This window comes from Falco rusticolus, chromosome 1 (genome assembly GCF_015220075.1).
Source record: "Falco rusticolus isolate bFalRus1 chromosome 1, bFalRus1.pri, whole genome shotgun sequence".
Taxonomy (NCBI): Eukaryota; Metazoa; Chordata; class Aves; order Falconiformes; family Falconidae; genus Falco; species Falco rusticolus.
Window position 1 is genome coordinate 103,063,162 of NC_051187.1, and position 26,330 is coordinate 103,089,491.

Below are 26,330 nucleotides of genomic sequence, written 5' to 3' on the forward strand. Positions count from 1 at the left end.
AGAAGCTTTCGAAGCTTTCAGATTATCTCAAGCTTACTCATAAACCCAACTTTCTTGCAAAAAGGCATCCTATATTTCTCCTAAAGTACATCAATAGTCACATCCTAGTTTTACAAGGCAATACAAGTACAGCACACAACAGAAATAACAGTATATTACTCTTACACTGTATTCCTCATGGTTGCTAAAGGTGATTTTCTCTCACCCTTGCTGTCATCCCCACCAAGATCCACAGAGGGAATGTCATTGTCTGAGCCTGCTAATTCTTGAAGAATCCTCTTTAGACCCTGCAATGGTTCTTCCTTCAAAATGCCTGGCTTGGAAGGCACCTGAAATAAAATCATTCAGTTACAAAGTATTTATATGAAGACACTCTCTTTTTCAATTCTTACCTATACTCATCCAAATTCACACGTTTCCCCCCACCTCTACTCTTGTCTTACCAGTTAGAAATAGGGCGAATTGTTTGTAATTTTAGTTAAGAGGTGTTGGAGGCTAAATTATGGTAACTTGAAGACTCTCTGCATATAATCGTGCTTTTATCTGGAAGTTATCTGACAGAAACGTGTAAAGCAACTAAATATAATTGCGGGAGAACATGGCTAACATCTGTGTTTTGAATAGATGTTGTAAAAAGATGATGACTACTGTTTCAACATCAAAAACATTAAAATAAGCCTTTAATTATGAAAGCTTCCTCCCCACCCAATACAACTATTACCTTTTTCAGTACTCAGAACCAATAGTCTTCGCTTATGTGACAACTCTGCTTTCTCCTTTTTAACCTGTGATGCCAGGTATTACTGTATAGTACAAAAACACAGCTCTGAAGACAGAAATACTAGTATACCAGGGTGTTTACTATAGGCACTCATTTCTGTAACAGCTGAGTTGTCTGCAAATATAAACTACTTTATTGCCCAGCCAAACTCTGAGATGAAGTGCAGTATTACTCTCATTTTACTGATCAGGACTGGAGGCAGAGGCCTGGTTCAAAGAATCCTTTCTGTGAAGAACTGGATTTTTCAGACTGTTCAGTGCTTCACACATTCAGAGCACTGCTCCCACTGACTTACACTTCAACTGTAGAAGGAACTGGCTAGAAACATTTTGCTAACATGTTTTCGTTGCAAAAAATGCCATTTCCAATGAGAACACACTAGTTTCAGCAGAGCTTATATGGAGGACAAATCCTTCGCTTCTTAACACGTCAACGTGATACTGAGTCAGACCAAACCCTTCTTTCCCACATTCCAGCTAAGAAACCAGGCTACCGAGCAGGTAGGGTCGCTGTCTCAAGTGCTGGAGCTGCTTCAGTTTGTACTATCACATGAGGGAACCAAGGAGATTCAAGTAGATCTTGAATCAAGTTCTCCTACAATCTCTTAGGTCCTCACCATGGTACTACATTAAAAATTGGTCCTTTTTCCTTCTTCATCCTCAGAAGTATAAATTTATTAACTCAAAGAAATGAGAAAGGGAGTGCCTGATGCTGCAGGGATTTCTCAGAATGAACTACCCTTTGTTCCTTGTAAATGTTTGTCACCACATCAGAAAGTAAAGCTGAAAACATTAATATTTGCACTAACTTGTAGTCTCCTACAGATTTTGAGGTAAAAATTAATGAAAAGACCTCTAACAATTTCTGTGGGAGGTACATCAGGTCTATTTCAGACAATTATACAAAATCCATACAGAAAATGCCGAAGTGTTTTGTTGTTTTTTTTTCCATGAGAGATTCCAGTTTATGTTTTCTATAATGAAAAATCAGAATAACACTAGCATCTCTTTTATATCTAAATGTAGATGCACAAAAAAAAAAAAAAAGAGGAAGGAAGGACAATAGTGTATCTTCTTGAATAATACTGGTCAAAATCAGGGAACACCAGCTTGGAGAAAGTTTTAAGTATTAAAAGCTACTACAGGTAATCAGATGATGAAATTTATCAAGAACTATGTACAAGTCTATTTTCACTGCCAAATACGATTTACAGCAAGTAAAGTACTAGCAAATAAAAAACCTGAAATCCAAACTGCTTACAGATTGGTACCTTCAATTGTAACAGTTTATAGATGATATTGGTGATAGAGGTAAGATAAACTTGCTATTACAATCTGTTGAATTTTTTATTGCCCAGTTGGTTTTTACATATATTTTTCAAACAGACAAAAAGAAAATCCAAAAGGCCGTAATGTATGAGAAGCTACAAAAAATCATTTAAGCTTTGATGTTAAGAATCTGCTCTTGGACACTCCTACAGATGCTCTCCCATTTAGAAATTCCATTTTTTTATGTTAGAAATTCCATTTTTCTATGTTTCTAGAGTTATTCTGACTCTTTGGAATGCCCGTTTCCCATGCAGTGCCCCATTTTGAGGCAGGTACTCACATGAGAGGCACAGCTGGCCAAGTTCAGGGAAGGTGGCACAACAGCAGAGTGCAGCTGAGAAAGAGGCACTATGTGCCGCAGCCTGCCTGAAGCAAAAGCTGATGAGTAGCCTGGGCCCTGCAACTCCTGCAGAGGAATGTTAGCCAAGCAGAATAAGGAAGTGTAGCCAAGCAGAATAAACTGGTACAGACAGCATGCACTCTGTAACAGGGCATATCTCCTAGTGAAATCTTTTATAATATGCAGCACTCAATTCTCAAAACACTTCCTAATATTTATTAGGTGTGCTCAGACATATGTGTGTCAGAACCCTTTTAGTGACTGAACTGGCTCCAAGAGTGGAAGTTTCACTTATTTTCAGAATTTTAACGTATGCACTGGAACATCAAGTGGAGAATGTCTCAGGGCCACCACAAAATTAAACAGTCCCACAGTACTTATACCTTTATTTCCCCACTTGGGTGAGAATTTCTTTTGTTGGAGTACGAGACTCCCCACCTTTGCTGTGCTTCATATGAAGTACTTTTTGTATCACTTATATAGATTTGTATTTTGAATGTAACATGTAATTTCTCACTCAAAATAGGAACTGGGGTGGGTCACTAACACTGACAGTAATTTCTTTTGAGAAAACTACTGTTCCAAGTGTACCATTCATTTATAGTAGTATTTTCACTGCAGCCTTAATAGTTTACAGTTATAAATAAGGCAAAGGTAAATAATATTCTTTATTAAACTCATTACTAAAGATAAGAGTTTGGACTAAATCTCTTGGGCAATAAAAATTTTCCCTATACCCTACCTTTCACTAATGACACCTGTTGAGCTACATAGCAATCACATCCTTCTTTCTCTAACCCTGATGCCTCATGACAATATTTCCTTTCCCCTTGCTAACATTTCTCTTTGCTTCTTAAAAATGATTCATTATTTTTTTGTGCTGCCTAACTAACTAACATAAGGAAATTAAACTCAGAGCCCTTGCTTCCAGCCTGTATGTAGCTTTGAGGTTGCTGGGTTTATTTCAGGCCTGAAGAAGGATGTGGGTGCCCAAAAGTTTGTTAGTGCTTTCTGTCTCAAACAGTCACAGTAGTAAAAGGCATCCTCTACAGACCTTGTCTTTCTAATTCATTTTCTATAATAAAGCCATGAACATTTCTAGCTTTTATTTGCCGAGCACCACAAGAAAATGCTGCAGTGTCACTGAAACCAAAGCTTAGCAGCTGAAGCATATGGTCCAATAGTCCTGTAGCTGTTTAATTTTTTTGTTGTCCTTACTGTAAATAGCACTTCAAGTAATTGAAATTAGGGACATGACTTGTGCAGCAATGAGGTATTCCATGTAAAAAGCACTTCAGAACACAAACTGAATTTAGAGTACTTTGCAATAAATGGGGTAAAACCTAAAGTTAGGACACAAAGAAAATGCATCTAACTTTATACCCATGCTTCTTAGTAGTGTGCTTACTTTTACATCTGAAGTATGCTGCAGTCTGAAGCGTATAGCTTCTTGTTCCTGACACTGGATTATGCACTGACATTCTGCAAATTGCATGGATACCTGTAAGAGAGGATAGAAGAGACATAAATTATTTTGCTACCTTTTTGTGGATTACACTCTTTCCTGTTCTTTTTCTGATAAAGAAAGAGCAAGGTACATGTACAGATGCTGTATGTATCTACTGCTATCAGTACAGAAATATTGCAGTATGAACAGATGTCTTTCCTGATAGGCTTACAAAAGCAACTGACCGGTTATGTGATCCTAGGAGCTATAATATGCACACCATAGTACCACAGAAGGGAGTTGAACCTGTCAGAGACAATCCTAGACCTACTGAACACCTCTGGGATTACCAAATTCAATTGTGCTAATGAGGCAAAACTACACTGAAAGTTTTAAAATGGATGGCTGATAACTTTGTTGATCTGTCTTCGTTAAGTTGCTATGCAGTCTTTTAAAATTTTACTCTGAAAAGACCTAATAATATAGTTATTTTTCATTGAGTGCTTATCAAGATAGCAAGAGATGAAGCTCTAAGCCAAAGCACAAAAAGAGAAATATCTTTATGGACCATACTGCTTTTATCACTCCAGCAGAGTTTTGTCTCCGATTTTAAAATAACACCTGGCTCTCTTTCTGTGCTTCTTTATGACTGCCACTGAGGCACGGGCAGGCTCCCCAAGACATTGTGGATGCATCGTTAGAAGCAGCAGCTTTTTGAACATTTAACTGAATTGTTAATAATGAGCAAGACAGCCAATTACATTTTATGATGTTTATACAATGGGTGCTCTGCAATGGTATATACTAACATCCTGTCAGACAACAGTACAACCTTTACTAATTTCTAAGAATTGTTACTCTGTGTATCATGTGTAAGTTTTCAGTGAGCACCTGCCTCCACTGTGTCTCAGCTTCTCTGTCAGGTGGCTAGTGCTGTGCACAATAATACATACTATAAAGAAAGTCAAGTTTCCAGCATTTAAAGGAAGAAATGCCACACTTGGGAGGAGGTATCAGAATTACTTTTACTATTTTTTTTCAAGTAATAAAGCAACTTGAGCGCAACACCTCACATGAACATTTACATGCCAAAAAGCTAGAATTCTGAGCAGCTAAAAAAGAAATCTTCCTTCTGGAAGACAGCACCTCACCTGTAGGGCACCTGGGATTTATGGGCTCGTCAGACCAAAATGTAGAACCTAGCCTTAAGAGTCAGGTAGGTCAGCAACAGAAACCTCAACTAAAAAAAAGGCAAAAGAAACAACACAATGTTCTTTAAAATTTCTCTTGCCTTGAGGGATTCACGGCTGGTTGACTAAGGCCCCAGAAAGGGCTGAGCATGGACAACAGTGTTGAGTCAGGGCATGCCAACACTCAATTCCAGTGGAGCTCCTGTTTTACTGAATAATAGTCTCTCTCATCAGAGACAGGAGCCGTGCCAAGAGCCAGTGGAAGGTATGGACGGTTGATCTACTGCCTGTAAGGTCAACCTGCTTTAAATTCCCTGCAGTTTATATTTCCCTGAGCTAGTAAGGAGTAAATCAAAAGCTCTCAAAGAAAATAGTAGCCTTTTACCATTCAAAAAACCAGAAGGCAGTCTTAACTATAGACACCTCTTCAAGTAAGTAACTTAAGTACCTGTGAATAGTACTAAATGTACATGTGAACAGGACATACTAAATACAACCTATGTAAGGGGTCAGACATCTTCTGTTCCCAAGTGACTGCAGAGGAAGACACCCAGAAGTCTCACTAAACTGAAAGTTGCCTCAAATTACCTTATCAAGGGCTGTCTCCATCTTAGATATTTTTTCATTCAGACGTTTGTCTTGTGATCTCAGGATCTCCAGTTCCCCGGCAATCTTGGTATTTTCTGCTGTAATATAGCTCAATTCTTGACTTAGTTTACTATTTTTTTGTCTGAGGTAATGCTTCTCCTGAATTTAAGATGAGGACAATGAAGTACGAGTCAAAAACTTAGAGCTACCTACATTATACGGGGTTTTTTTCCTGCAAATTTTTTTCTCTTTGAAAGATTTGAATTAACCCTTTCAGAAGCTTAGCTATTGCATCTTGCAGAAAGATGAGTTTTTGCAACAAGGAGATAGGTCTTATGAAGAAAAGCAAAATTGGACTGGTCTTGATGAAATAACATCTCAGATTTTAGATCCATGCTGAAACTGGAATCTAAAGCTTCAGGATCCACAGGATCCAAAGCCAGTAAAGGAGGAGGACAGGTTACGGTGAACAGATATAAATGATCATTTAGTAAACTCCAGCTGTTGGTAACTTAATGATTTCTTTGTCACAGAAAATGCTAGCAAGATCTCAATAGGCTAGACAGACCCAGGTATACAGAGTTTACACCCAGAACTGCAAAGAACCACCTCAAAAGAACAGAGGAGAAGCACTGCGGGCCAAATTCAGAAGCATTAGTCGACATTTTTAAAACAAACCAATATGGAAGAGCATGATTCTCATTGAAACTAGTACTGTTCTTTCAGAGAACAAATATAAATAAAAACTTGCCTCTACGCAAAAGGCTAATTTATGTGGTGGAGGTATCTCCTGATATACGTTAGTGGGAAGACAGAGAAGATGCCCATTGCATCAAGTAAAATTCTTTTTGATCCTTTGTGGGCCAGTTGTGCTTTTGGCCATGCATTTCTCCAAAGAAAAAGTTACCTAAATACAGTTAAATACTTTTACACAGAGCTCTCGTGACCTTAGCTGAATTTGTCATTGCCTCTTCCAAGAATTTAATCTTGCTCTGTAATGCATCTATCTGTCCTCTCTTGGCTGTGATCTGCTTCTGCATTCCCACTGCAGCTTTCATAGCTGTAAAAGACAAGGTTAATTCTCAACAAACAACATTGATTGTGCATTCTGAGTTCTGACAAAAGACTCTGGAAGTCAGTTATCAGCAACATGTTAGAATAAGTAAGTTCACCTAGGATCCCATAATCACTTATCTATGCAAACTACCCATTGGGATCAGCCAGAGTTTCATCCAAGGTAGTGGCACCAGACCCATCACACACGCAACACAAGAAGACAGCATTCCCTGGAAATTTGCATATAGATCATATATAGTGAGAAAACTTAACTCATGGTTTAAGTTTTACAATATGTAGTGAATGGTAAAGTAAAAATATATTTTCATCTGCAATACTGTTTATTTATTTCACAAAATATCTGGAATGTTATTAAAGCATCTATTGAGGGATCAATACTTTAAAAAATCCTTGTTAAAAAGACAAACGTGTGTGATTTTTGGGAAGCTTAATCCATAGTTACCATTGCCATGAGATTCCTCCATAGTCCTTAGAGCAGTTCTGGTCTGTTCCAGTTCAGCTTGGGCAGATTTCAACTGCATTTTCAGTCTGTTTGCAGTACTTTCCATCGCCTCCATTTTATCCTGGTAATACTCCTTCAAATCTTCAAACCCCTCTGGTGAAATTAAGTAAAGATTGAAATTATAGTGACAAAAAGTTATCATCCTTCTAGACTAAGATTACTGATCTGTCACCTACTCTCTAAAGGAGTATTAGATTCACAGAGAAGTAAGACATAAAGCAAATAACCATTCACTGCTAACAAATACACAACTAGTAGTTCATTGTCCTGCATGTCAGCTAAAGCTTTGTTTCACCAGAAAGAAACGTGTTCTTTGGTTGCTCACCAAAGCCACAGTCCAAGAAAGTCATATAAATCCATATTTCTGAGTTCCTGCTGCTAGAACCAAATGCATATTGTGACAGGTAAGGGTATCAGTGACAGACAGCATTTTGCCCTGGTCATTCTTCTCTTCAGCCGCACTTAGAACTAGACTTAGGTCTGAACTGATCTAATTTGTTAAGCATTCCCCTGCAACCCTGCTTCTCAGCTCTGTTTCTTATATCTCTCTTCAACTCCTCTTATGTCACTCACACTGCTACAAGCCAGTCAGCTGGGTGCTCAGACTCTGTCAACAGCTTGGCCCTAATTCCTCTGTGGTCGTTCACTCCAATAAACCTTTCTTAAAGCTCATGCACCTTGACGGTACCATACAAACCTAAGGCAGATCTTACATGTGAAATCATGGTATATATTTAATTCTTACAGTACTTAATGAGTTTAGACGTATAGTCAAGTTGTGAAGAAATAAATGTTGCCAATGGGTATTTTATGAGAGTACGTGGGTGTGCAGAGAGCAAAGCATGTGAACAGTATCAGCTAGCTGGCTGCAGTGCAGATTTAACAGAGGAACTCCCTGAATTTCAGGGGTTGCCTTGGGTCTGGCCCCTAGTAATTTTTTAATATATTTTTAAAATATTATCTTGATTGGCTTCCCCACACATTAGTTGTGAAAATAGTGGAGTTAAAAACCACAACTTTTATTTAAAATTGTGGCAAAACTACTGTAACACAGAAACAAAGTTCCGCTGTAATATGACCATAGATGGTTAATGGGATCCACTAGGGCTCTTAAACTCAGGAAAAAGCGGTCAGGTTTCTATTCTGTGATTTACTAGATCTGCTTCTTTGCTCTCCAGAGTCAGGCAGGTTTAAGTATTTTTGTTCAGGGTAGTGAGAGACTGCCATAAAGATTGTATTCCCATCATCCTGTGCCAGAATCTCAAACCATGACATAGCTCTCTGAAGCAATCTGACCACCCTGTGCTGGCAGGGAACCTTCTGCTGTACCAGCGGCCATATTTGGATTCAGCAAGCAAGCTGCCCTTTTATTTTTAACATCAGCCCGATTTAGCAGCTATCAGAGCTAAGCTAAGTTGAGGCTCCCTACCTGCAAGGCCAGCTAGCTCACTCTGACAGGTGTGGAGTTCATTTATTAGCTGGTCTTTTTCCAGTTTCATATCATTAAGTTCATGGAGCCTCTCGGTGCATGTGTTAACTAATTTAACTTTTTCCAGTTCCAGCTCGCTCAGTCTGGCCTCCATTTCATGTATTCTGGCTTCTTTCTCATCCTCTGCAATCTACTTACATAAAAAACAACAGTAACTATGTGTAATATACATAATTATATAAAATAACCACAGAGATGTGCAGACATCATCATTACTTTAAATCTCAGTCACCAGAGAAGTTTGAGGCAAGAAAGAAAAACAGGAAAAGAGACAAATTTCAGATCTGATGTCTTTACAGCACGTTTAACCTTACCAGGTGTATGATATGAGAACAATTTCCATCCTCTTGTAGCAGTACCTGCATATTCACTCCTAATGCTCAGCTGTCTTCTCACAGAAGAGGATGAAATTCCCTAACCTGCAGTGAATTTTTTCTGGAGATGCTGACCTGCATAGGACTATCATCCTGTAATTCCTGCCTGAGAAATAACCAGCTATAAAGAGTATCCTCAGTTTGGAATTCTGAGTGCTCACTGCCTAGTATTTCTCAGTAACACTTTGTATTTCTGGTTCTGTAACTGGTGTGGACAATCGTATCACCGAGGACAGCATGCTATATTCCAGCTTTCCCAAGCCTTTTGGCAACTGCTTTTCACCAGTGAATTATTCATTTTTGGTGGAAATGTGATAATATTATTCTCTGCCCACTAACTCTTTTAGTGCTGTTAGGATTCAAGGTACACTGTCTGACCTGCTTTAAAACCACAGCATTAGCACATTAAGATACAGATTTAAAACCAGGAAACATTACTGTCTTACAGAGACATAAATGCAGCATCATTTGCACACCTTAAGTTTTTCTGCTTTGAGTTTCCAGTCATTTATTTCTTCTATAAGCTGAGATTTCTCAACTTCCATTGCTCCAGCAGTTTGACTGTGCTGGCCCACAATCTGGGTCACATTATCAATTTGCTTTTGGAAGACCTCAATAATCCTTTCCTTCTCTAACACCTGCAGTTTCAGTACTTCACACTCCGACTGCACGTTGTGAAAATGGTCCTCTTCATTCTTCAGCAGCTGGAGCTCCTGCATCCTGCTACCAAGTTGTGAATGTAGCTTCTTGATTTCCTTACTGGTAACCTCAAGGGCACTCTCTTTTTCCTGCAGGCAGGCTGTCAGATTTGACACTGTCTTCTCAGCTGTCTCCAAATCGGTCTGTTTGGCTGTCAGGTCTTCTTTAACTTTACAGAGTGTTTCCTTGGTTGACTCCAGCTGGGTAGTCAAAGAGGAGATCCTTCCAATGCTTTCATTTTTTTCCTTAATTGCAGCCATCTGAATAATAGCAATTTAAGGATTAACCAAGATAGATGTTTATTTCTACCTTTAGAATTTCCTGTCACATTTCTAGTTTTCTATAGTTCACCTTAAACATCTGAGATTTACAGGAAAATTAAGTCAGCATGGTCTAGTCTACAATGACTGTGTGATTCTTCTGGTTTTCTTTCCTCTTTCTCCATTTTAATAAAGCAAGTATTGCTTAGCATATTGGTTTTTAGTCATTGAAAATGAAAAATGTTAAACTGATGTAAAAAAATGTGAATGTACTAGCAATGATGGTATAAAATTTAGAGCAGTTGAGGCTAAAGAACTTCAAGTGTTAAAACTTGACTGACTGCACTGTAAGTTGGGAAAAAAAGGTATGTACATGAACAATTTATTACTGATTTTATTCCTGCAGGCAGTAATGTGTACAATTTAAAGCACAAAGTACCGTGACTCAGGAACTGCTAAAAGTACAAAATAGAAGAAAAAAATAAACTTCCTGGTAGTAGGATTTTAAAGAAAAAATAATGGATTGAGAAAATGCAGAACAATGTGTGAGGTAGCACAAGTCTGTGGTTTGGTAGTAATAAAGGAAATAACTTGATCTTTAATCATAATGTAAAGTGGGTTACCTAATTACAGCTTATTTTTGAGGGGCTGAAGTCTTGAAGAAAGGGGATTGTCAAGTCAGTGTCTAGGAATCTACTTTGTCAAAAGTATTTCTTTCTGACATAGCCACTGCATTCAGCTTAGGGTTACAAACACAAACATCATTATATTTTCATTAAGCACTACATAAAGTAAGGCATTACGAAGGCCTTTAATTTACTAATTATTTTTACAGAAGTACTCACTACCAAAAATACTACCTTCAGTAGATTGTTTGTTAGGTCTGGCAGCATCAAGCTTTCTGGAAACTTACAAAATATTTTGAAGGTTTACAGTCAAAATCAAACATGCTATCAGAAAAACATTCATTTTTTTCTAAGGCTTGTATGTCAAAAATTAAAATTAAAAGTAACACTCCTACTTCCTCATTCAGTAAAGAGAAAGGAAGGCCGGACAGGTCAGATTAATAGAAAAAAAATGCAAATTCTGACTGTCATGTATCTGTTTTTGGAAGGGAAATTTAGCATATGAGCTCCAGAGGCCTCTCAAGCACAGTAACCACAGTTACAGTATTTCTATCTGAAGTACAGCCCCCAGTGGGTGCACTTTCTGTCCCCAACACTATCACACTGCAGTTGGTCACCAACCTGGCACTCCATTTGTCTATGACACTCAGTCCTCATTTCCTTCACGGTGTTTTCCATGCGCTGCAATTGCATGGTTTTGCTGTCTAGTCGTCTTCTCAGGCGGTCAATCGCGACGCTGTTCTCTGTGTTCCGATCCCAAAATCGCTTGTTCTGCTCTTTTTCTAGACTTAGTTCTATCTCTTTTTTATGAAGTTCAGTCTACAAGAAATTGAACCACATTTAACATTTTTTTTGTTCTTTCTCATAAAATTAGCAACACTCAATTACACGATTACATATCCAAATAAGGACTACTGCATGGATTTACACTTGGCAGAAGACAGGAATATTGACTAAACTAGTTTGATACCTTCTACACGTCTTCTTCCAACAACACAGTAACTTTCAACTTCATATTTTGCTGCTATATTTATTCTGAAGCATGTTACATCTCAGCATGGAAGTCTTTCATATATATCTATCCCAAAACCAGTATAAGCTACAAAATGCAAAAAAGGTTATATTGTGTCAACATCAAATGAAAAGCAATGAAGCACTACATTACACACCAAGGAAGGCTGTTCTTGATAAATATCCATCTTTAATACTAATAAGAGTTGTTCATTGCTTGTTTCATTCCATGCAGTAATTTGTCGTGTTCTCCAGAGCTTAAATATTTTCCACCTCATAATCCTAACATACATAAACCTAACAGTACATAATTGAGATTATAAATGAAAATATTAAAAATACTGACATACACATTTCAGAGCTACTCATTCCAAAAATATGCATTTAAAACGTGCCAAAACTGAATTATCAATAGGCATTCTGCTAACCGTAACTTTTGCTGTTGTTAACTATCTGCATATGGTTAAAACTGAAGAACTAAGTAGGAAGCTCAGGGAATGCAGAATGAAAACCTGAGCTGAAGACACAGAAACAAAAGGAATCCTAAAATTAGATTCTTAACCTTCAGTTATGCAATGATTATTCTGGCTCCAGTCTCCTCTGTAGCTAGGTACAATCTGTAGGAAAAGATTTACACTAACATATTCTTGAACAGAACACCATATGTAATGGAATAATTCCAACATCTCCTTCAGAAGCACTGTGACACTAACTGGGCAATCCAGCCTAATGAAACCACAAACTAATACCCCAAAATTCAGTCATCAAGGAAAATCTTATCCAAGAAGAAAAGCAAGGCTAATTATACTACATGAAGCTGTGTGGGATGAAACCAACCTCAAGTGGCAAACTCTTTTTATACTGTACATTCAATTTGTGAATATTGTCAGTCAGTTTCAAAGGAATGTTTACTGCTGTTAGGAAAATCCCTGACATGTCTTGCAAAATATGCATTAAAGGACCAAGGTTCCTTAACAGAGGGATTTAAACTGTGAGGTTAAAGTGAAGGTGACTCAGGATCTTTAATATGATTTGCATAGGATTCAAGGATTTTGAATTTATGACAAAGTTCATCTTAATTCTGAATGTCCTGCGTTGCTAATGGCAAAAGCCTTTAGGAAACATAGCTAATCAAATTTCTAGTAAAAAATAATCTTCGAACTTAATTTTAAGGGGACTGCCGCACTTTGGAAACAAGCAAAGTACAGATCTGAACACCAGCCGTAAGGAGAACCTTTTCGAAAGCAAGCTTTTTTTCAATACTATCACTTGTTTTTACCAACAACTGATGAAGCCTGTCATTCAGATTTCCAGTTTCTTGGCTGCATTGATCTCGTTCTGTCTGAGCTTCTGCTATCTCAGAACGAGCTAGATGCAACCGCTTCGCAAGATCTTCAATCTAGAATAAAGACAAATATTGATTAAGAATTATCTTAATGTATTCTATTTTAAATAGTACGTTGGATTTCTTCTAGGTTTTCTTCTAGATTTTACTCAAAAGAAGTCTAAATGCCATCTTTTGCCTCAGCAGAGCTATTCCCTAGGTGTTCTCTGAATTGTGTTGTCTTCTTTCAGTGATTAAGCTCAATTTCATTGCAGAGTTAACTGAGGTTCCCAAGAATGAATTGGCTTCCACCTTGATCCACAGCTCTTCAAAAATTCCTTACCTACACTGTAAACATTGAATGGAATGGGAAAAGAGCCACTTTAGAAAAAAGAAAAAAGTTCAAGGTTCTTGCTTGGTTTGCAGTACTACTATTTAGAAAAGCCAATATAATGCAAGTATAATTAAAATGCAATTTACATGGAATCATCAATGAGAAAATACACAAAATCTTCTAAAGTCCTCTTCTAATAAACACTTAGGATCTGCAAGTTCTCTTTTGGCTAACATTGACTAGTAATGGACCATTTATGCAGGGCTAGACCCAAAACCTCGTGCCCTTCACCAAACGGGGGCTTGGGAACATCAGAATGATATGGGACAACACTGTCAAGGAAAAAGTTTTTTTTCACCAAAATCAGGTAAAATCACAAATCTTCTCTTCCTAGAGCTCCAATGCCTAAGCAGCAGCAGGACATTATCAGGACCTTTTCTTCCTGTAATTGCCTGAGGTAATTTTCAAAAGGGGTTTCTCTCATCTTGTGGAGCCCTCCATCAGGAGAAATCTCAGTAAATCCTAGATTAGTTCTCCCTAAAACCCACCTTACACAACTACTCCATATTTCCACAGAAAATCTCAGCCTGAAGTACACCCTCTGCAGAGCTCAACAGCTGTGTACAACATTACCAACAGGGCTTCCACAAACAGTGACAGAAAAAGCTGTCCGCACACAGGGCCTTTCCTATACAATTAAGTTAATTTATGGATTATTTGGTCCCAAGCATATATTCAGTCATATTCACTTTCTGTTTAATGATACAGGGAAGTTCTTCAGACACACCTAGGCCTAACAGCAGGTTTTATATAGCTAAGGCAGGGAGGTATATTCCTTCACTATGAATACATCAAGAACTCTACAGGCAAACACATTTTGCTCCCATTGGTAGTCACTTTCAATGAAAGGATGCAGCTTCTGGCAGTGTATGAGATGATGGACCAGTCTACACCACTTTGTAATAAATATATTGACATAGGCATATTCAAACAGAACACTTACATATTTACATTTATATCCACTGAGTACCAGATTTTCTGACTGCTGAAACTATTTGGTATCAACAACTTAAACTGGCTTTAGGCCCTTGAAAATTTTTAGTGTTGAGGTGTTTTCCTACCAGAGAAGCTGCAGAGGAACGCTTGTTGTAAAAGAGAGACGTACAGTAAAAGCTTTATTTAGATCCTCTCTTGCACCTTCCCAGGAATGACAGTCTAAGATCAAATGATCTCCAGCTATCAGCTTGTCTCTCACTAAGTTCTACCTCTGCAATTCAGTGTATTACACTTGCTATTCAAAAGCAATTTTTATTGGACCAAGTATTATATTCTTTTATAGATATATAAACCCAATGTGGAGTTGGTAGACTGTGAAAAATAGTCTTAAATTGATTCCCAGTTTCCAATTTTACATCTGTTACGAGGTAAACATTATGAAAGGGAACATGCCCAAGGAATATACACTACAGTTGTAGCTATATATGTGACACAACTCTATGCTGTGTGCTGCATGATTTAAATCAAAAGAACTCGGGTAAGTAGACCTAACATGAAAAGCATACCGTACATTGTACTCCTCCTTGAGGATGAAATACAGTAATGGAGATTAATTTACAAATTTTCCATAGTTTGGTCACGACACTGTGAAAAGTCACTTTTGGAACTGACTAGTGTAAGTTTTGATACATGTGAATCAATGGAATTGATAGAAGTGGAAACCTACAAAAACAATAAAAACCAATGTCCCTCCTGCTCTGCTTTATAGTGCAAGCACACATACACCATGGGTCCACAGTCTTGACCTGCACATACCTGCCATTCCATTCCCAGACCTTTTTGGATCAGAGACTACCAGCTCTGCCCAACTTCATGGCACTCCTGTGACCTGAACTTTCCCTTTCCAATAGTATGTAGGAGAAGGATGCCTAAATCCTCATGACTTGTAATCTAAGCTGGATTTGGATCCATTAAGCATTTCTGCGTGGGTCAGCTCCACTGATTTTTAAAGGGACTGGACAGCAACTGTTTTCAGGTAATTTTCTAAAAAACCCATAGATTATCTTTCACCAAAAGTAAGAAAGAACTTAAAGATACTGAAATGGTTTATAAAACTGGAATCCAAAGCAGTGAAATAAGTGAAAGACACAATGGATGAGATACAGAAACTGGATATAAAATCCTGCAGTTAGTGACATGGCAGAGATTCTGTGGTGGGACTGTTAAGAAGTTCCCTCCATTTGTCTGCAGTAATTCCCAGCTGTACTACCTGGAAAAAAGTTGTTGTTTGGGGAAAAGCATGGTTAAAAACAGTTTGTCAAGACTAATGTTTTCTAATAGGATTAAGAAATGGTCTGAACACACAGGTGCTGTCCAACCTCCCTTTTTTACCTATTTATATCCTACTGAAAAGAAGCCTTTGGATTTCAATGAATGATAAAGATTCCTAACTCTCAATGGGGCATCCCCGGGCACCTGAATTCTTCTCAGGAGCTGCTGTAATCTCTATGATCATCCTTGCATTTATCAAAACAAAGTTACCAAATATTTTTTCTGGGCAGTACAACTTAAATGAGGAGCTACTTTTACTGCCTGTTTTTTGCTCATATATTCTCTAGTAGTATGGTGGAACAATGTTCTTGTCATGCATGTCCAACTGATGTTTGTAGAGCAGAATCATTTTAAGTATTTTCAGAAGGCACCATTTATGGTATCCTCTCAATACATTCGGCTAAGTTATTTTGTGTTCAGTAAGGTTTGCAAAGCGATTTTGTGTTAGAGAAAGAGAACTTGTTCTTAAAGAATAATACAGAGAAGCACAGTTAAGGATAATGTAATTTATCTTCTTGTTCACACAATTTTTCTGAAGCAATCCCTTATCAAAAGACTTTCCTTATTTATCTGGAACATTTTAGATATCTATATATACAGTTTCATTAGCACTAATGTTAACACAGAAATTCATACACACCTTGTCTTCATATATCCTCTTAGCTTCTTGTAATTCAGAATGCAGCTGAGAAACTGTAGATTCCAGGTGACTCACTTGATGTGCATGCACTGAATTTTGTTTTCTTGTTTGTTCCCTAAGAAAAGTTTCAGGTGCAGCAATTAGAAACTGTAAGAACCATGAAAGCATGAAACATTTGTGATTGCTTTCACTGCAATCAGTATGATCACTGAAATTTACTGTTTTAAAGTATGATTATCATTCACAGTGGGATCACATAAAATTTATGACTTCTGGTTAGATTTGCTCTCTGATATGTGTATCACATAAAATTACATAAACTGAAACATCGATGCATTTATTCCTGATAATAACTCATTCATTCTCAAGCAAGTTTTAAGAAAGCTAAACCTGCTTTCAAACCTACTCCAACTATTCTATGAGCAGAACAGAGAAGCATTTTGCTATCAGCTATTCAGTCTCAACTATGTAAGTCATACATTAATGCATACCGATATTTAATCTCATCTTAAGTTTGTAACACTGCATGGCATGTCCTCATTTTTTTAACTGACACACTCAACACTGATTTCTGACTCATCAAGTGGTCGGTGAGAATTAAGTGTCCTTTAATTCTCACTCTATTGTTAACGAAGTCAACGATACCAACACAGCTATTTATCCAAAATGAGTATTACCCCTTCTTTAAAATTACTATTCATTACTATTTGTACATATACGCAAACAACGTAAATGTTTAGCCATTCTTGTGATTCAACTGATAATGCAACTGGAAATTAATTTTGTATCTGAATCTACAAAACATTTAGAAAGAAAGAAGAAAAAATGCAGTCACCTAAAACTGCACTCAGCCACAGCTCTTCTATTACATACTCTTTCATCCCTTAACGCAAGCCATGTACTCTGCAAAAACTGTTCACAACTCAGACAGCAGAGATTCATCATTCCAAAAACTGGTGGCAAGAACAGAGCTGTCAGCTCAAGCCAGTTTGAACTTCCACTGACTTTGCTGGCCTTACTCTCCTGAACCACAGCAGTCTGAGAAGAGAACCAGCCCTAGTCTCCCAATTCTCAGTCTGCTTAATGCATGGCTATTTTGCCTCCCCTCTATACAGCATGGTTTAATATTTTTTTCCCCCTTTTTGTCTTCATTCCGTAACTTAGGCGAAGAGTGCTTAACTCTTTAAATAAAGGCAATACAAAACAAAAGCACAGGGCAGAGAGTAGAATATACTAGCAGCATGAGGCTTCTCCCAAATTAAGGTCAGTCTTAACATTTTCTATACTATAACCAAAAAACATACTATCTCCATCTGGCTTTGGATACTATCTGCATAGCTGCGTACACCGTGTGCTTTATCGGTTAGTGCTGCCACCTCCTGTTCACACTCACTTATAAACTGCTTGATCCCATCTCATAAAGAACACAGTGGTTATAATTTTAATCTTGGCAAAAAGTAACTTCACCACTGAGAAGGTAATGGGATTTTTCAGTAGTCAGAAATATAATATTTTTTATGTTCTATTCTGAATGAAATACCATGTTTTGAATTACCAACCTTTTTGAACAGCTTACTGTATAATTCAGGTGGATAGCTGGGGAAATCAGGACTTCTTGAACAAGGAAGGACAACGCTCTTGGTGGAATTAGGAAGAAAAAGCTGATGTAACTGCTCTAGTGGTTACTTTCAATCTTTTTCCTTTAACGGTGGAACTAGGCTGCCAACAAATTCTACATGTCAACCTAAGTGACCAGTGACACTTACAAAAGTGAGGTGTACAGATTCTTCCAAAATGGTATTTTTTGAGGCAGTACGTAAAAGAAGAAATTGTCAGCACAAGATCAAATAAACATCTGGAATGGGAGAAAATTTATTAGGTCCTCAAAAACATTGCTTGCTGCCCCTCAGCCACTCCCCATCGCACCTTCATCAGAAAAGAATTATTTGTGGAACATGCGAAAACACATCTATTTGTTTTATGAATAAATAAATGAAGAACAGGTACCTATTTTGATGTTGCTGAAGCAAAAGTTGTTTTTGGGTCTGTGAATCTTTTTTCAATGACTCAAGTTCTTCTTCCACCTATTGTAAACAGATGACAATGCTAAATCCTAAAGAAAAGATGGTCTAAACAGTAGTTTTCAAAGCGTAATTTCCTTCCTTTTCGTTCCACATTGAACTGTGAAAACGTGTACAATACAGGTTAAATTCCAGCGATAAACCCGATCTCAAGTTGGGGACTGCGCAGAAGACTGGCATACCAGCACCTGCCACCTTAACTGTGAAGCAGCATTTGTACCCCTTTATGCCATAACCATTTCCTCAGGCCTGTTTAGATGGCAGCTCACGCAGTTTTCAAAAACATTTTCTAAAAAACAGAACACACGAGTGTTGGAAGGAAAAGCAGCACTTTCTTCACATACCAGGACAACCTTTTCTTTGAGATAGGACACCTCTGAGTCTAAATCTCGCAGGATGTCAGCAAATGCTGTGCTCAGGTTGTGGATGTGTAGGCTAGTAACGTTCTCATGCTCATAATGTTTCATGCCTGTGCTGCCTTCGTAGTCTGTTAGGTTGTCACGTAGTTCCAAAAGTACTTCCTCATGGCTGTGGACCATCTTTTTCAGATGCTCAGTTTGGCTGTCAGCCTCCCTCAGCATCTCCTCCTGCAGCTGGTTGGCAGCTTCCAGCTCTTCAATAGTACTTTTTAACTCTATTTTTACATTCTCTTGGCTCTGGGATTCCTTTTGTCTGAATTGGGAAACCAAAGAAATAGTTTAGAAAATAGGATTCCCAACATGGATTTTTATCCTGAGTAACAGGTATAACACTTATGTAGATTAACTGCTGCTTTTACAACTACATAATAAGCTGTCTTCTAAACCAAGATGCCATAGTCTCATTGCCTTCCTTCCTGAGGGCAAGTTTCTCACTTAGGAAATCTGGTGTGCCTCTTGAAGCCCATATATACATTCTCCATAACACATCTCTCTTGGCCTTCATACCTAGCATCCTGAAGCGCATCTCTTTCCAGCTGCACTTCCATCAGTTTGGTCTGCAAATCAGCAATTATCAGTCTTAAACTGATTTTCTGTTGCTCATGAAGCTCAGTGGCCTAAAGGAGAAAAAAAAAAACAAACCACCAAGCTAAACCAACCCAAACACTGAACACACAACCTAAAAATATGAGGTTGAGAGGAAGCAGCGTGGGTATGGGAATTATTAAGAGGTTGGTTTTGTTTTTTTAAAAAATATTTCTTAATTAACCAGCTAGTCACAAGTGTGCTGTGGTGGACTGATGGTGCACGGAACGTGATTACAAGGATCGTGCCCACATTACTGCCCGTTCTCTATTTCTGCCTGTCAAATGGCATGTGGGAATCACGATGGCCAAGTACAATTTACAGCAACCAAGGGGCTGCTCAAAATAGCACTGGCAACACCACCACCACCACCAACTCATCTATACTTAAGAAGCTGCCCCAGATTTGCAACTCACTTCATTCAGCCTCTTCGGCACATCTCTACCTTTCTGTGAGTATTCTTCCAGAACGTTTTCCATCTTGGTTTTTTTCTCAGAATCAGTATGCATTTCATATTTGGAACAGAAGACACTACTGGGTGAACTGCTACCAATACTAGAAGAGGCTGAGTTTTCCATCACTGTGCTAAGAATGCAAGAAGCTAAAACATTCTGGTTTCCGAGAAATGAGCTAGCAGCACCTGAAAGGCAGATTAAGTGTTGAAACAAAAGAGTTGTTAGATAAGAATAAACCGTCACCTGTACAAACTGGGCATTAGTGCCTCTCAGTGCCTATCTATTGACAGTCAAACCTAAGAACTGCCTTTTCTAAGGACAACAAACCCAGGCAATTCTAGGGTTGCACATGGGGTGGGGAATGCCACAGTGTTCAGAGGACATTTTAAAACTGCTCTGCCTTTAACTTTGGCTTGTGTCAACAAGAGCTTTACAAGATGCGAGGCCTAAAGAGGATTCAACTTGAAATATGAAACAGGAACTTATGAGCACTCTTCTAAATCACATAACAAGTCTGCAAATAGTGATTTACTCCCAAATCTTGTTCTGGAATCCATTTAATACTTGCCCACATTAGGCACATTGCCACTCGGTAAAGATTCCTCACAACTTAAAGAAGGTATCACTGATTCCACTGGGAATTTGGCGATTTCTTCATGGAGTTTCAGAGCCTCTTTTGTTTGTCTTTCCAGTGCCTCCCTGCAGAACAGCACATAAAACGTTTGCTGAAAAGGCAAGATGGAATACAGAAAAGTATCCAACAGCACTGTGTCACAAATGCAACCTGAAACGAGTAACTGAAAAGAGAAGTGAAACCAAAGAATTTGTTTGGTAATGCTGTTGAATTTTCCTGGTTTGCACTTACATTTGGCAACACAGTGCCAAATCTTCAACTGCTGTAGCTCCACTGTAGTCCAGTACACTACCGTGTTTTGCCACTAGCAGGCATAATGTATAAAAGTCCAAGCAAGTAAAATAACACTTCATCAAACAAACAGAACAAAACTGGCTTATGAGAAGGGATCTCCTTTTCTTACCACGTTTTTCACCCTTGCTGGCTAGTAAAATGTTACCTTACTGACACAAAACTGTAACTTTATGGTCAAACCCACACAAATCTGTCAAATACTTCATTTGCAGGCATAACAAGAAACATCTCAGAAAACCTGTAGAATCAGAGAAGCATTTGGTTATATAAAACCTTGAGCACAGAAGGAAGGACACCTGTGCCAATTCACACCATCTTATTTTATTGAAATTGATCAGGCAACAGGTCATTCACTACATTCCTGGGGTGGGGGGGAATGTGTGTGTGTGCAAAGAAAGTAGAAAGATAAGGGTGTGGGGGTGGGGGGAAGACAAAACAAATTGTTCTGTCCAAAAGAGAAAGAAATCCAATCTAAGTAAGAATAATGGGCAAGTTTTGGCAACTCATCTATAAGCTGTAAACAGAAAAAAACTAAGAAGAAAAATGAAGAAAAAATAGCTGAGGGACAAAAAGGAATCTGAAATAATGGGAAAATATTTTAAGTGACAATTCTATAGGTGAGGGAGGAATATGAGATCAGCAGTGAGATCAGCTCCTTGTCATTTAGCATCAGTACTGTTGTGTGTACATTGCAGGACCGTGACATTGGCAAATGACCCAATTACAACACACACAGTTGATTTCTGTCCATGCAGCACTTTTTTTCACAACGCAACAAGTCCCTGTGTCTGCGCACTGCACTTGTTATGCCCCCTCTCTGCATTTGTATTAACACATCCCGATAAACCTGGATTTTCATTCTACAACATCACTGATAAAAAAGATTAGAGGATACAAATGCAAGGAGACTGCAGAGCATGGGGAAAAGCATCCTGAAGAGTCTGTTACCCTTGAAGTAGGAAGAAGGGGCATCAGCTACAGGCAAGGGTGGCAGTTCTACCAACAGTGCCCTGTTATCGCAGAGTATAACCTAAATGCATAAACAGGTTAAAAGAATGACTAGACAAATCCCCAGGACTAATAAATGTCACAGTTGGGATAGACATTCAGATTCACTAAGTCTTTACATTCTAATTCCATGGACACTGGGATACTGAGGCAGACTAAGCAAAAATACCACTTTTTCCTGACCATTTTTCTATGCGTCTGCCACTACACACTGTTGCAATAAGCATGATGGTGAGATGACACTTCATTTTGATCCATCAAAGTCTGAGTGAATCAATAAATCAAAGCTTTAGAATGAAAAATACCATCCCCATTCTTCTCAGTTGGCCACTAATTTTCATACTCAGTAATGATCCTTCTTTGGGAGAAACTTTCAAATATTTGATACACAATTGGATATAAAAATCACTAAATTCAAGCATCACCTTCTGGGCAGGGAAAAAAAGTATCACCCAAAACTGTAAAATCACTGAATTTCACAAGTGTTACTTTTCCAATGCTGAATGATTCTGAATCTAATAGTAGGCAGAATCCTGGAGCCATGCAAACTCATTATCAAAGCGCAGTACTATATCCTGCTGTTTGTGCAGAAATCCCATTGCCAGCAGGAAGAATGCATTCCACTGTGGACAGAAAGTAAGCTATTATCCTGGCACACAAATTACAATGATCAGTGTAATTCATCTTTCACTGCAGAGTGCCTTGGACACCCATACCCTTAAATTTTGTGTTCTTATCTTTCCTGTCACATTAGTGTAACAAACTACACCTTAGGAATCTGCTGGCTTTCATTTTCAGTGAGTGTACTCTTTACTGTAATGACAGATAGCAGGCACAGGAATTTCTCTGATAACAAACAAAACCCACGTACTACCTTAATTCCTGGATATTCTCATTCATTGTAACAGCGCCTGTGAAGAAAAAGATGTGCCTTTATTTCCCAATATATCAAAAATCAACTTTATGTAATAAGAAATTAATATTGCCCACCTAATTTTAATACTGTAGGAGGAATTAAAGGATACTGAGTGACACAGTTCCTCTCCGTTTTAAAGCCTTATGCTTTGTTTTGGCAGGGTAACACAGATGCAGGCTTCTGTAAGTACTTGTTAGCATCACCTGTTAAGTTTTGCAACAATTAAGTGGCAAATCCTATAAACTACCAGCCTTCTATGATGTTTCCAGACACAGAATTTCTCTACAAAACCCCCCAGAGATGAGATTTCTATAAATGTCTGCCATGACCTCATCTACAATTGTTGCCTATCTCAATCTGCTTGATTAAAGCCAAATGACCTTTTTCCTCACAAAAACACTTTTGGAGGTGCCCAAAAGAAAAGAAAAACTGAAGTCTGGGGCAAGCCCAAGTCGGCAAGTCTAGACTTGTATGCCTTGAGTTTTGGGAGTGTGATTGCTATTAACAGCACTTTGGGGACAAGTCTGTGAACCTTTTTCTCAGGCAATTAAACCCCAAAAAAAGGAAACAACGAAAAAAAAATTATTACCCAGGGCTAGCTTTGATCTGGATGGTATCTGATGGGATTTTATTTACACTATTTGGATTTTCCCAAGTGACTGGTCCTCTGGAAGACACAGGACTAAACTGGAAGTCAAGAGGTAGCTGCAACAGCAGTTTCTGTACTGTGGATAATTTGACACCTTCAATATACCCTTTTGGTTGAAGAAGGGCACCATGGGTGCTTCCTAAGGTCACATAATGAAGAGAAGCTGAGCCCTTTATCCCACCCCCAAGCACCAGAAATGCTTCCTTAAAATCAAAACATTGCCTCCAATCCTCACATAGTTCAACTGCCCCACAAGGCCAGGACCATGCCGGGCTGGTGCCTGCGGGGCTCCCCAGCGGTGACACATGCAGGCCTGGCCTGTCACCCAAATGCGGAGTAAGAAAACTCCTTAACACCAAAGTAGCATTAAGAAGCAAACATTCTTTATTGCAGCACTGGATGCATGGGGGATTCTTCCACCTAATATGCGTGCCCTGTGTTACATTCAGGCAAGATTATATAGATCGTTCATATGTTTATGCATTACGTTTCTCAGAAAAATCATACATATTCATTCAGCAAGCAGTATTCTGTTAATTAAGCATCACAAATGCTCCCTGCAGTATTTTAAAGAGTCTTATCAGGGTTTCAAACAGTCGACCCTGTAGTAATCGGCTCACAGAGAACAACTGAACCTCCATTTGCTTTCCCTACATGAACTTGTCTTGACCACAGTTCAACTTCTTTTAGTCCATCTGGTTTCAACTCTGGCTTCGCCAGAAGATCTTTTGTCTTAGTTCCTTCTTGGACTGATTAACCTTCCCTTAACAGTATGAAGTTGCACAACAAACGTTTGATGGTAATCATCCATAGTAATTACACTTAAACAAACAATACAGGGTAACAGACCAAAGGTCCACAGCATGCAGGCACCCTGCCTTTCCCAGGTCCCTCCAGCCTCTATAAAACACCTCAGCTCTGAGGGGCTTTACCTCACCGGGCCGTGTGCCCGCTGCTGTCTCCCCAGAAAGGCCGCTCCCTCATGGGGAGGGGAACCATCTTGCCCCATCTCCGGCCTCCTCACGAGGAAAGGGCCGTCCCACGGCTGCGACCCGATCCTCTGGGATCTCAGCGGGGCCTCGGGGAAGCCGTGGGGGAGAGCGCAGCCCAGGCACCAGCCCCCAGCCACAAAATGGCGGCTCACGCGTGCCCCCCTCAGGCTGCGTACGCTGGAGTTAAGCCGCCCTGAGGGGCGCTGGGGTGTTACGGCAGGTGAGATGGCGTTGCTTAAAGCTAGCGATAAAAATCCTCTCATAGGGGTGCTGGGGAGGGTCTGGGTTATCTTTCTCATGGTGTTTGGGGGAAGTGTGTGTGAGCAGACTGAAGGCAGAAGTTGGGGTGGGGAGGCTTCCTCCTGCCAGAGAGGCCTTTTCTTCCCCACAATACAGTTCAGAAAGAAAAATTAAGACCTTGTAATTTTTACACCAGTCTCTTCAGAGGTGAAATGTTTTTTGAATTCCCAAAGATGACTGCCTCACTGGTATTTTCAATTTTCAGTGAGAGAATGCGTGCAGAGACAAGAGACAGTCTCTTTACTTCAGCAAAGAAAATGATATGGCTGACTGTCGCATTTTGCATCTTTATTTAAGGAGTGAACACGCAAGTGTCAACATGCTGTCCCTATTTTCAAGTTATTCAGAAAAACAGCTAACAGCTTATACCAGGCTCACCATGTTACAAGTTTCCAGGGACAGGTGTATGAACCAGGCCCAAAACAAAATCATCAGAGAGCTGGAGGTCTGAACAAACCAAACCGAGATCCTGAGCAAATTCAGGAGACAAGACATATCTATTTAAATACCTGACTAAGAAGAAAACCACATAACTATTCCTCAATGGAGAGCACACCATTTTAATTTAGAAAAGATGCAAAACCATTCATCTAGTTCTTAAAGACAAAGGATAGAAAGTGAATTTTATGTGCACTACTTCAGACTAAGGGAAGAAAAGGAAGAATTAACCAGTTGAAAAAAGACCTCTCCTAACTGCTCCATGCTGCAGAGTTGTCAGTGCATCGACAGCAAAAAAACACACACAGAGCATGAAAAACAGCTTGAGGAAAGAAGGACTTTATATTGCACTACCCAGAAAAAGAGGCAGCACCGAAAAGCAGTATTTTTCTTCTGTCCGCAGAGAAAAGAGGCAAAGGACTTTACAGGTAAATATGCTATACAATATCTTAAAGCCAGGTTTCAATGCTCAGTCTCAGGTGCTAAGGAAGCATGAAAACTCCCGTGGGAGGCAGCCCACGCCTACCTGTGACAGACAGCGGTGAGGTTTGTCTCCCCTGGGTTTTGGACGGCGCGCTGAGGTTTTGCTCCTTGCTGCAGGGCTGGCAGTGGAGGGGAGCACTGATCATCTCGTATTCCTTCCTGGGTCCACCGAGCTGCGGGCTGCACATTCAGCTCCCGAACCTGCCCCCCGAGCGGTGGGGAGCCACCAGCCCCTGACCCCTAGCCCCTTTACCCGACTCGGTAGCCTTGGGAACAAACTCCTCCCTGTGGAGCTGATCATGTGCATGAGGTGGGAGCCAATAAATGCTGCATCCAGCGTTTGATTTCTCCGCAAATTGTCATTCAAAGTCGGCTACAGGGGGGGAAACTTGATAGCTTTTCCCCATCAGGGCCCGGGCGCGTCGTCGCTTTGTGCGGAGCATTACCTTTCTTGGAAAAAGGTGCCCGTTTTGTCTAGTGTTTTTTGGGAGTTTAGGTCCTGAGCACCCCAGCCTCTTTGTTGCTTCGACCTGCTAATCCTGAAACGGCAGTTACAACCTGGGGACAGAATAACTCTTGTGGGATGTAATTCCTGAATAACTTTTCTTCTATTTGGGGAGTATCTTTGAGAAGAAAAACCTAGGAATCACTACAGGTTTGCCAGAAAGAGGCAAATATAAAGTTCTTAAGTTTAAAATGATCCATTACTCCCACAGAGAGGACTATGCGCGGTGCAAG

The 26,330-nt window shown here is 39.3% G+C and overlaps 1 protein-coding gene across 13 annotated transcripts in view; it reads right to left on the bottom strand.

Annotated features, from left to right (window-relative positions):
* The window catches only part of CCDC158 (coiled-coil domain containing 158), a 60,162-nt gene extending 34,318 nt beyond the window's left edge, over positions 1 to 25,844 (bottom strand). For 10 of the 13 annotated variants that reach the window (XR_005104980.1, XR_005104979.1, XR_005104978.1 and 7 more), the window contains exons 1-18: positions 25,636 to 25,844; positions 22,689 to 22,725; positions 20,447 to 20,577; positions 19,840 to 20,063; positions 19,346 to 19,455; positions 18,764 to 19,091; positions 18,346 to 18,422; positions 16,339 to 16,453; positions 12,992 to 13,111; positions 11,323 to 11,520; positions 9,593 to 10,075; positions 8,683 to 8,872; positions 7,194 to 7,346; positions 6,622 to 6,734; positions 5,675 to 5,833; positions 3,858 to 3,950; positions 2,390 to 2,515; positions 166 to 329 (exon numbers count right to left, since the gene is read on the bottom strand). Coding sequence is in view for 7 of the 13 variants with exons in the window: in XM_037392605.1 (XP_037248502.1) it covers positions 166 to 329; positions 2,390 to 2,515; positions 3,858 to 3,950; positions 5,675 to 5,833; positions 6,622 to 6,734; positions 7,194 to 7,346; positions 8,683 to 8,872; positions 9,593 to 10,075; positions 11,323 to 11,520; positions 12,992 to 13,111; positions 16,339 to 16,453; positions 18,346 to 18,422; positions 18,764 to 19,091; positions 19,346 to 19,455; positions 19,840 to 20,063; positions 20,447 to 20,577; positions 22,689 to 22,725; positions 25,636 to 25,780 (2,966 nt within the window). In the remaining 6 variants the exon portion in view is untranslated. The remainder of the gene's footprint in view (positions 1 to 165; positions 330 to 2,389; positions 2,516 to 3,857; positions 3,951 to 5,674; positions 5,834 to 6,621; positions 6,735 to 7,193; positions 7,347 to 8,682; positions 8,873 to 9,592; positions 10,076 to 11,322; positions 11,521 to 12,991; positions 13,112 to 16,338; positions 16,454 to 18,345; positions 18,423 to 18,763; positions 19,092 to 19,345; positions 19,456 to 19,839; positions 20,064 to 20,446; positions 20,578 to 22,688; positions 22,726 to 25,635) is intronic. The other 3 variants (XM_037392632.1, XM_037392624.1, XM_037392614.1) reach the window with 2 other exon arrangements.
* Positions 25,845 to 26,330: the final 486 nt, after the last annotated feature.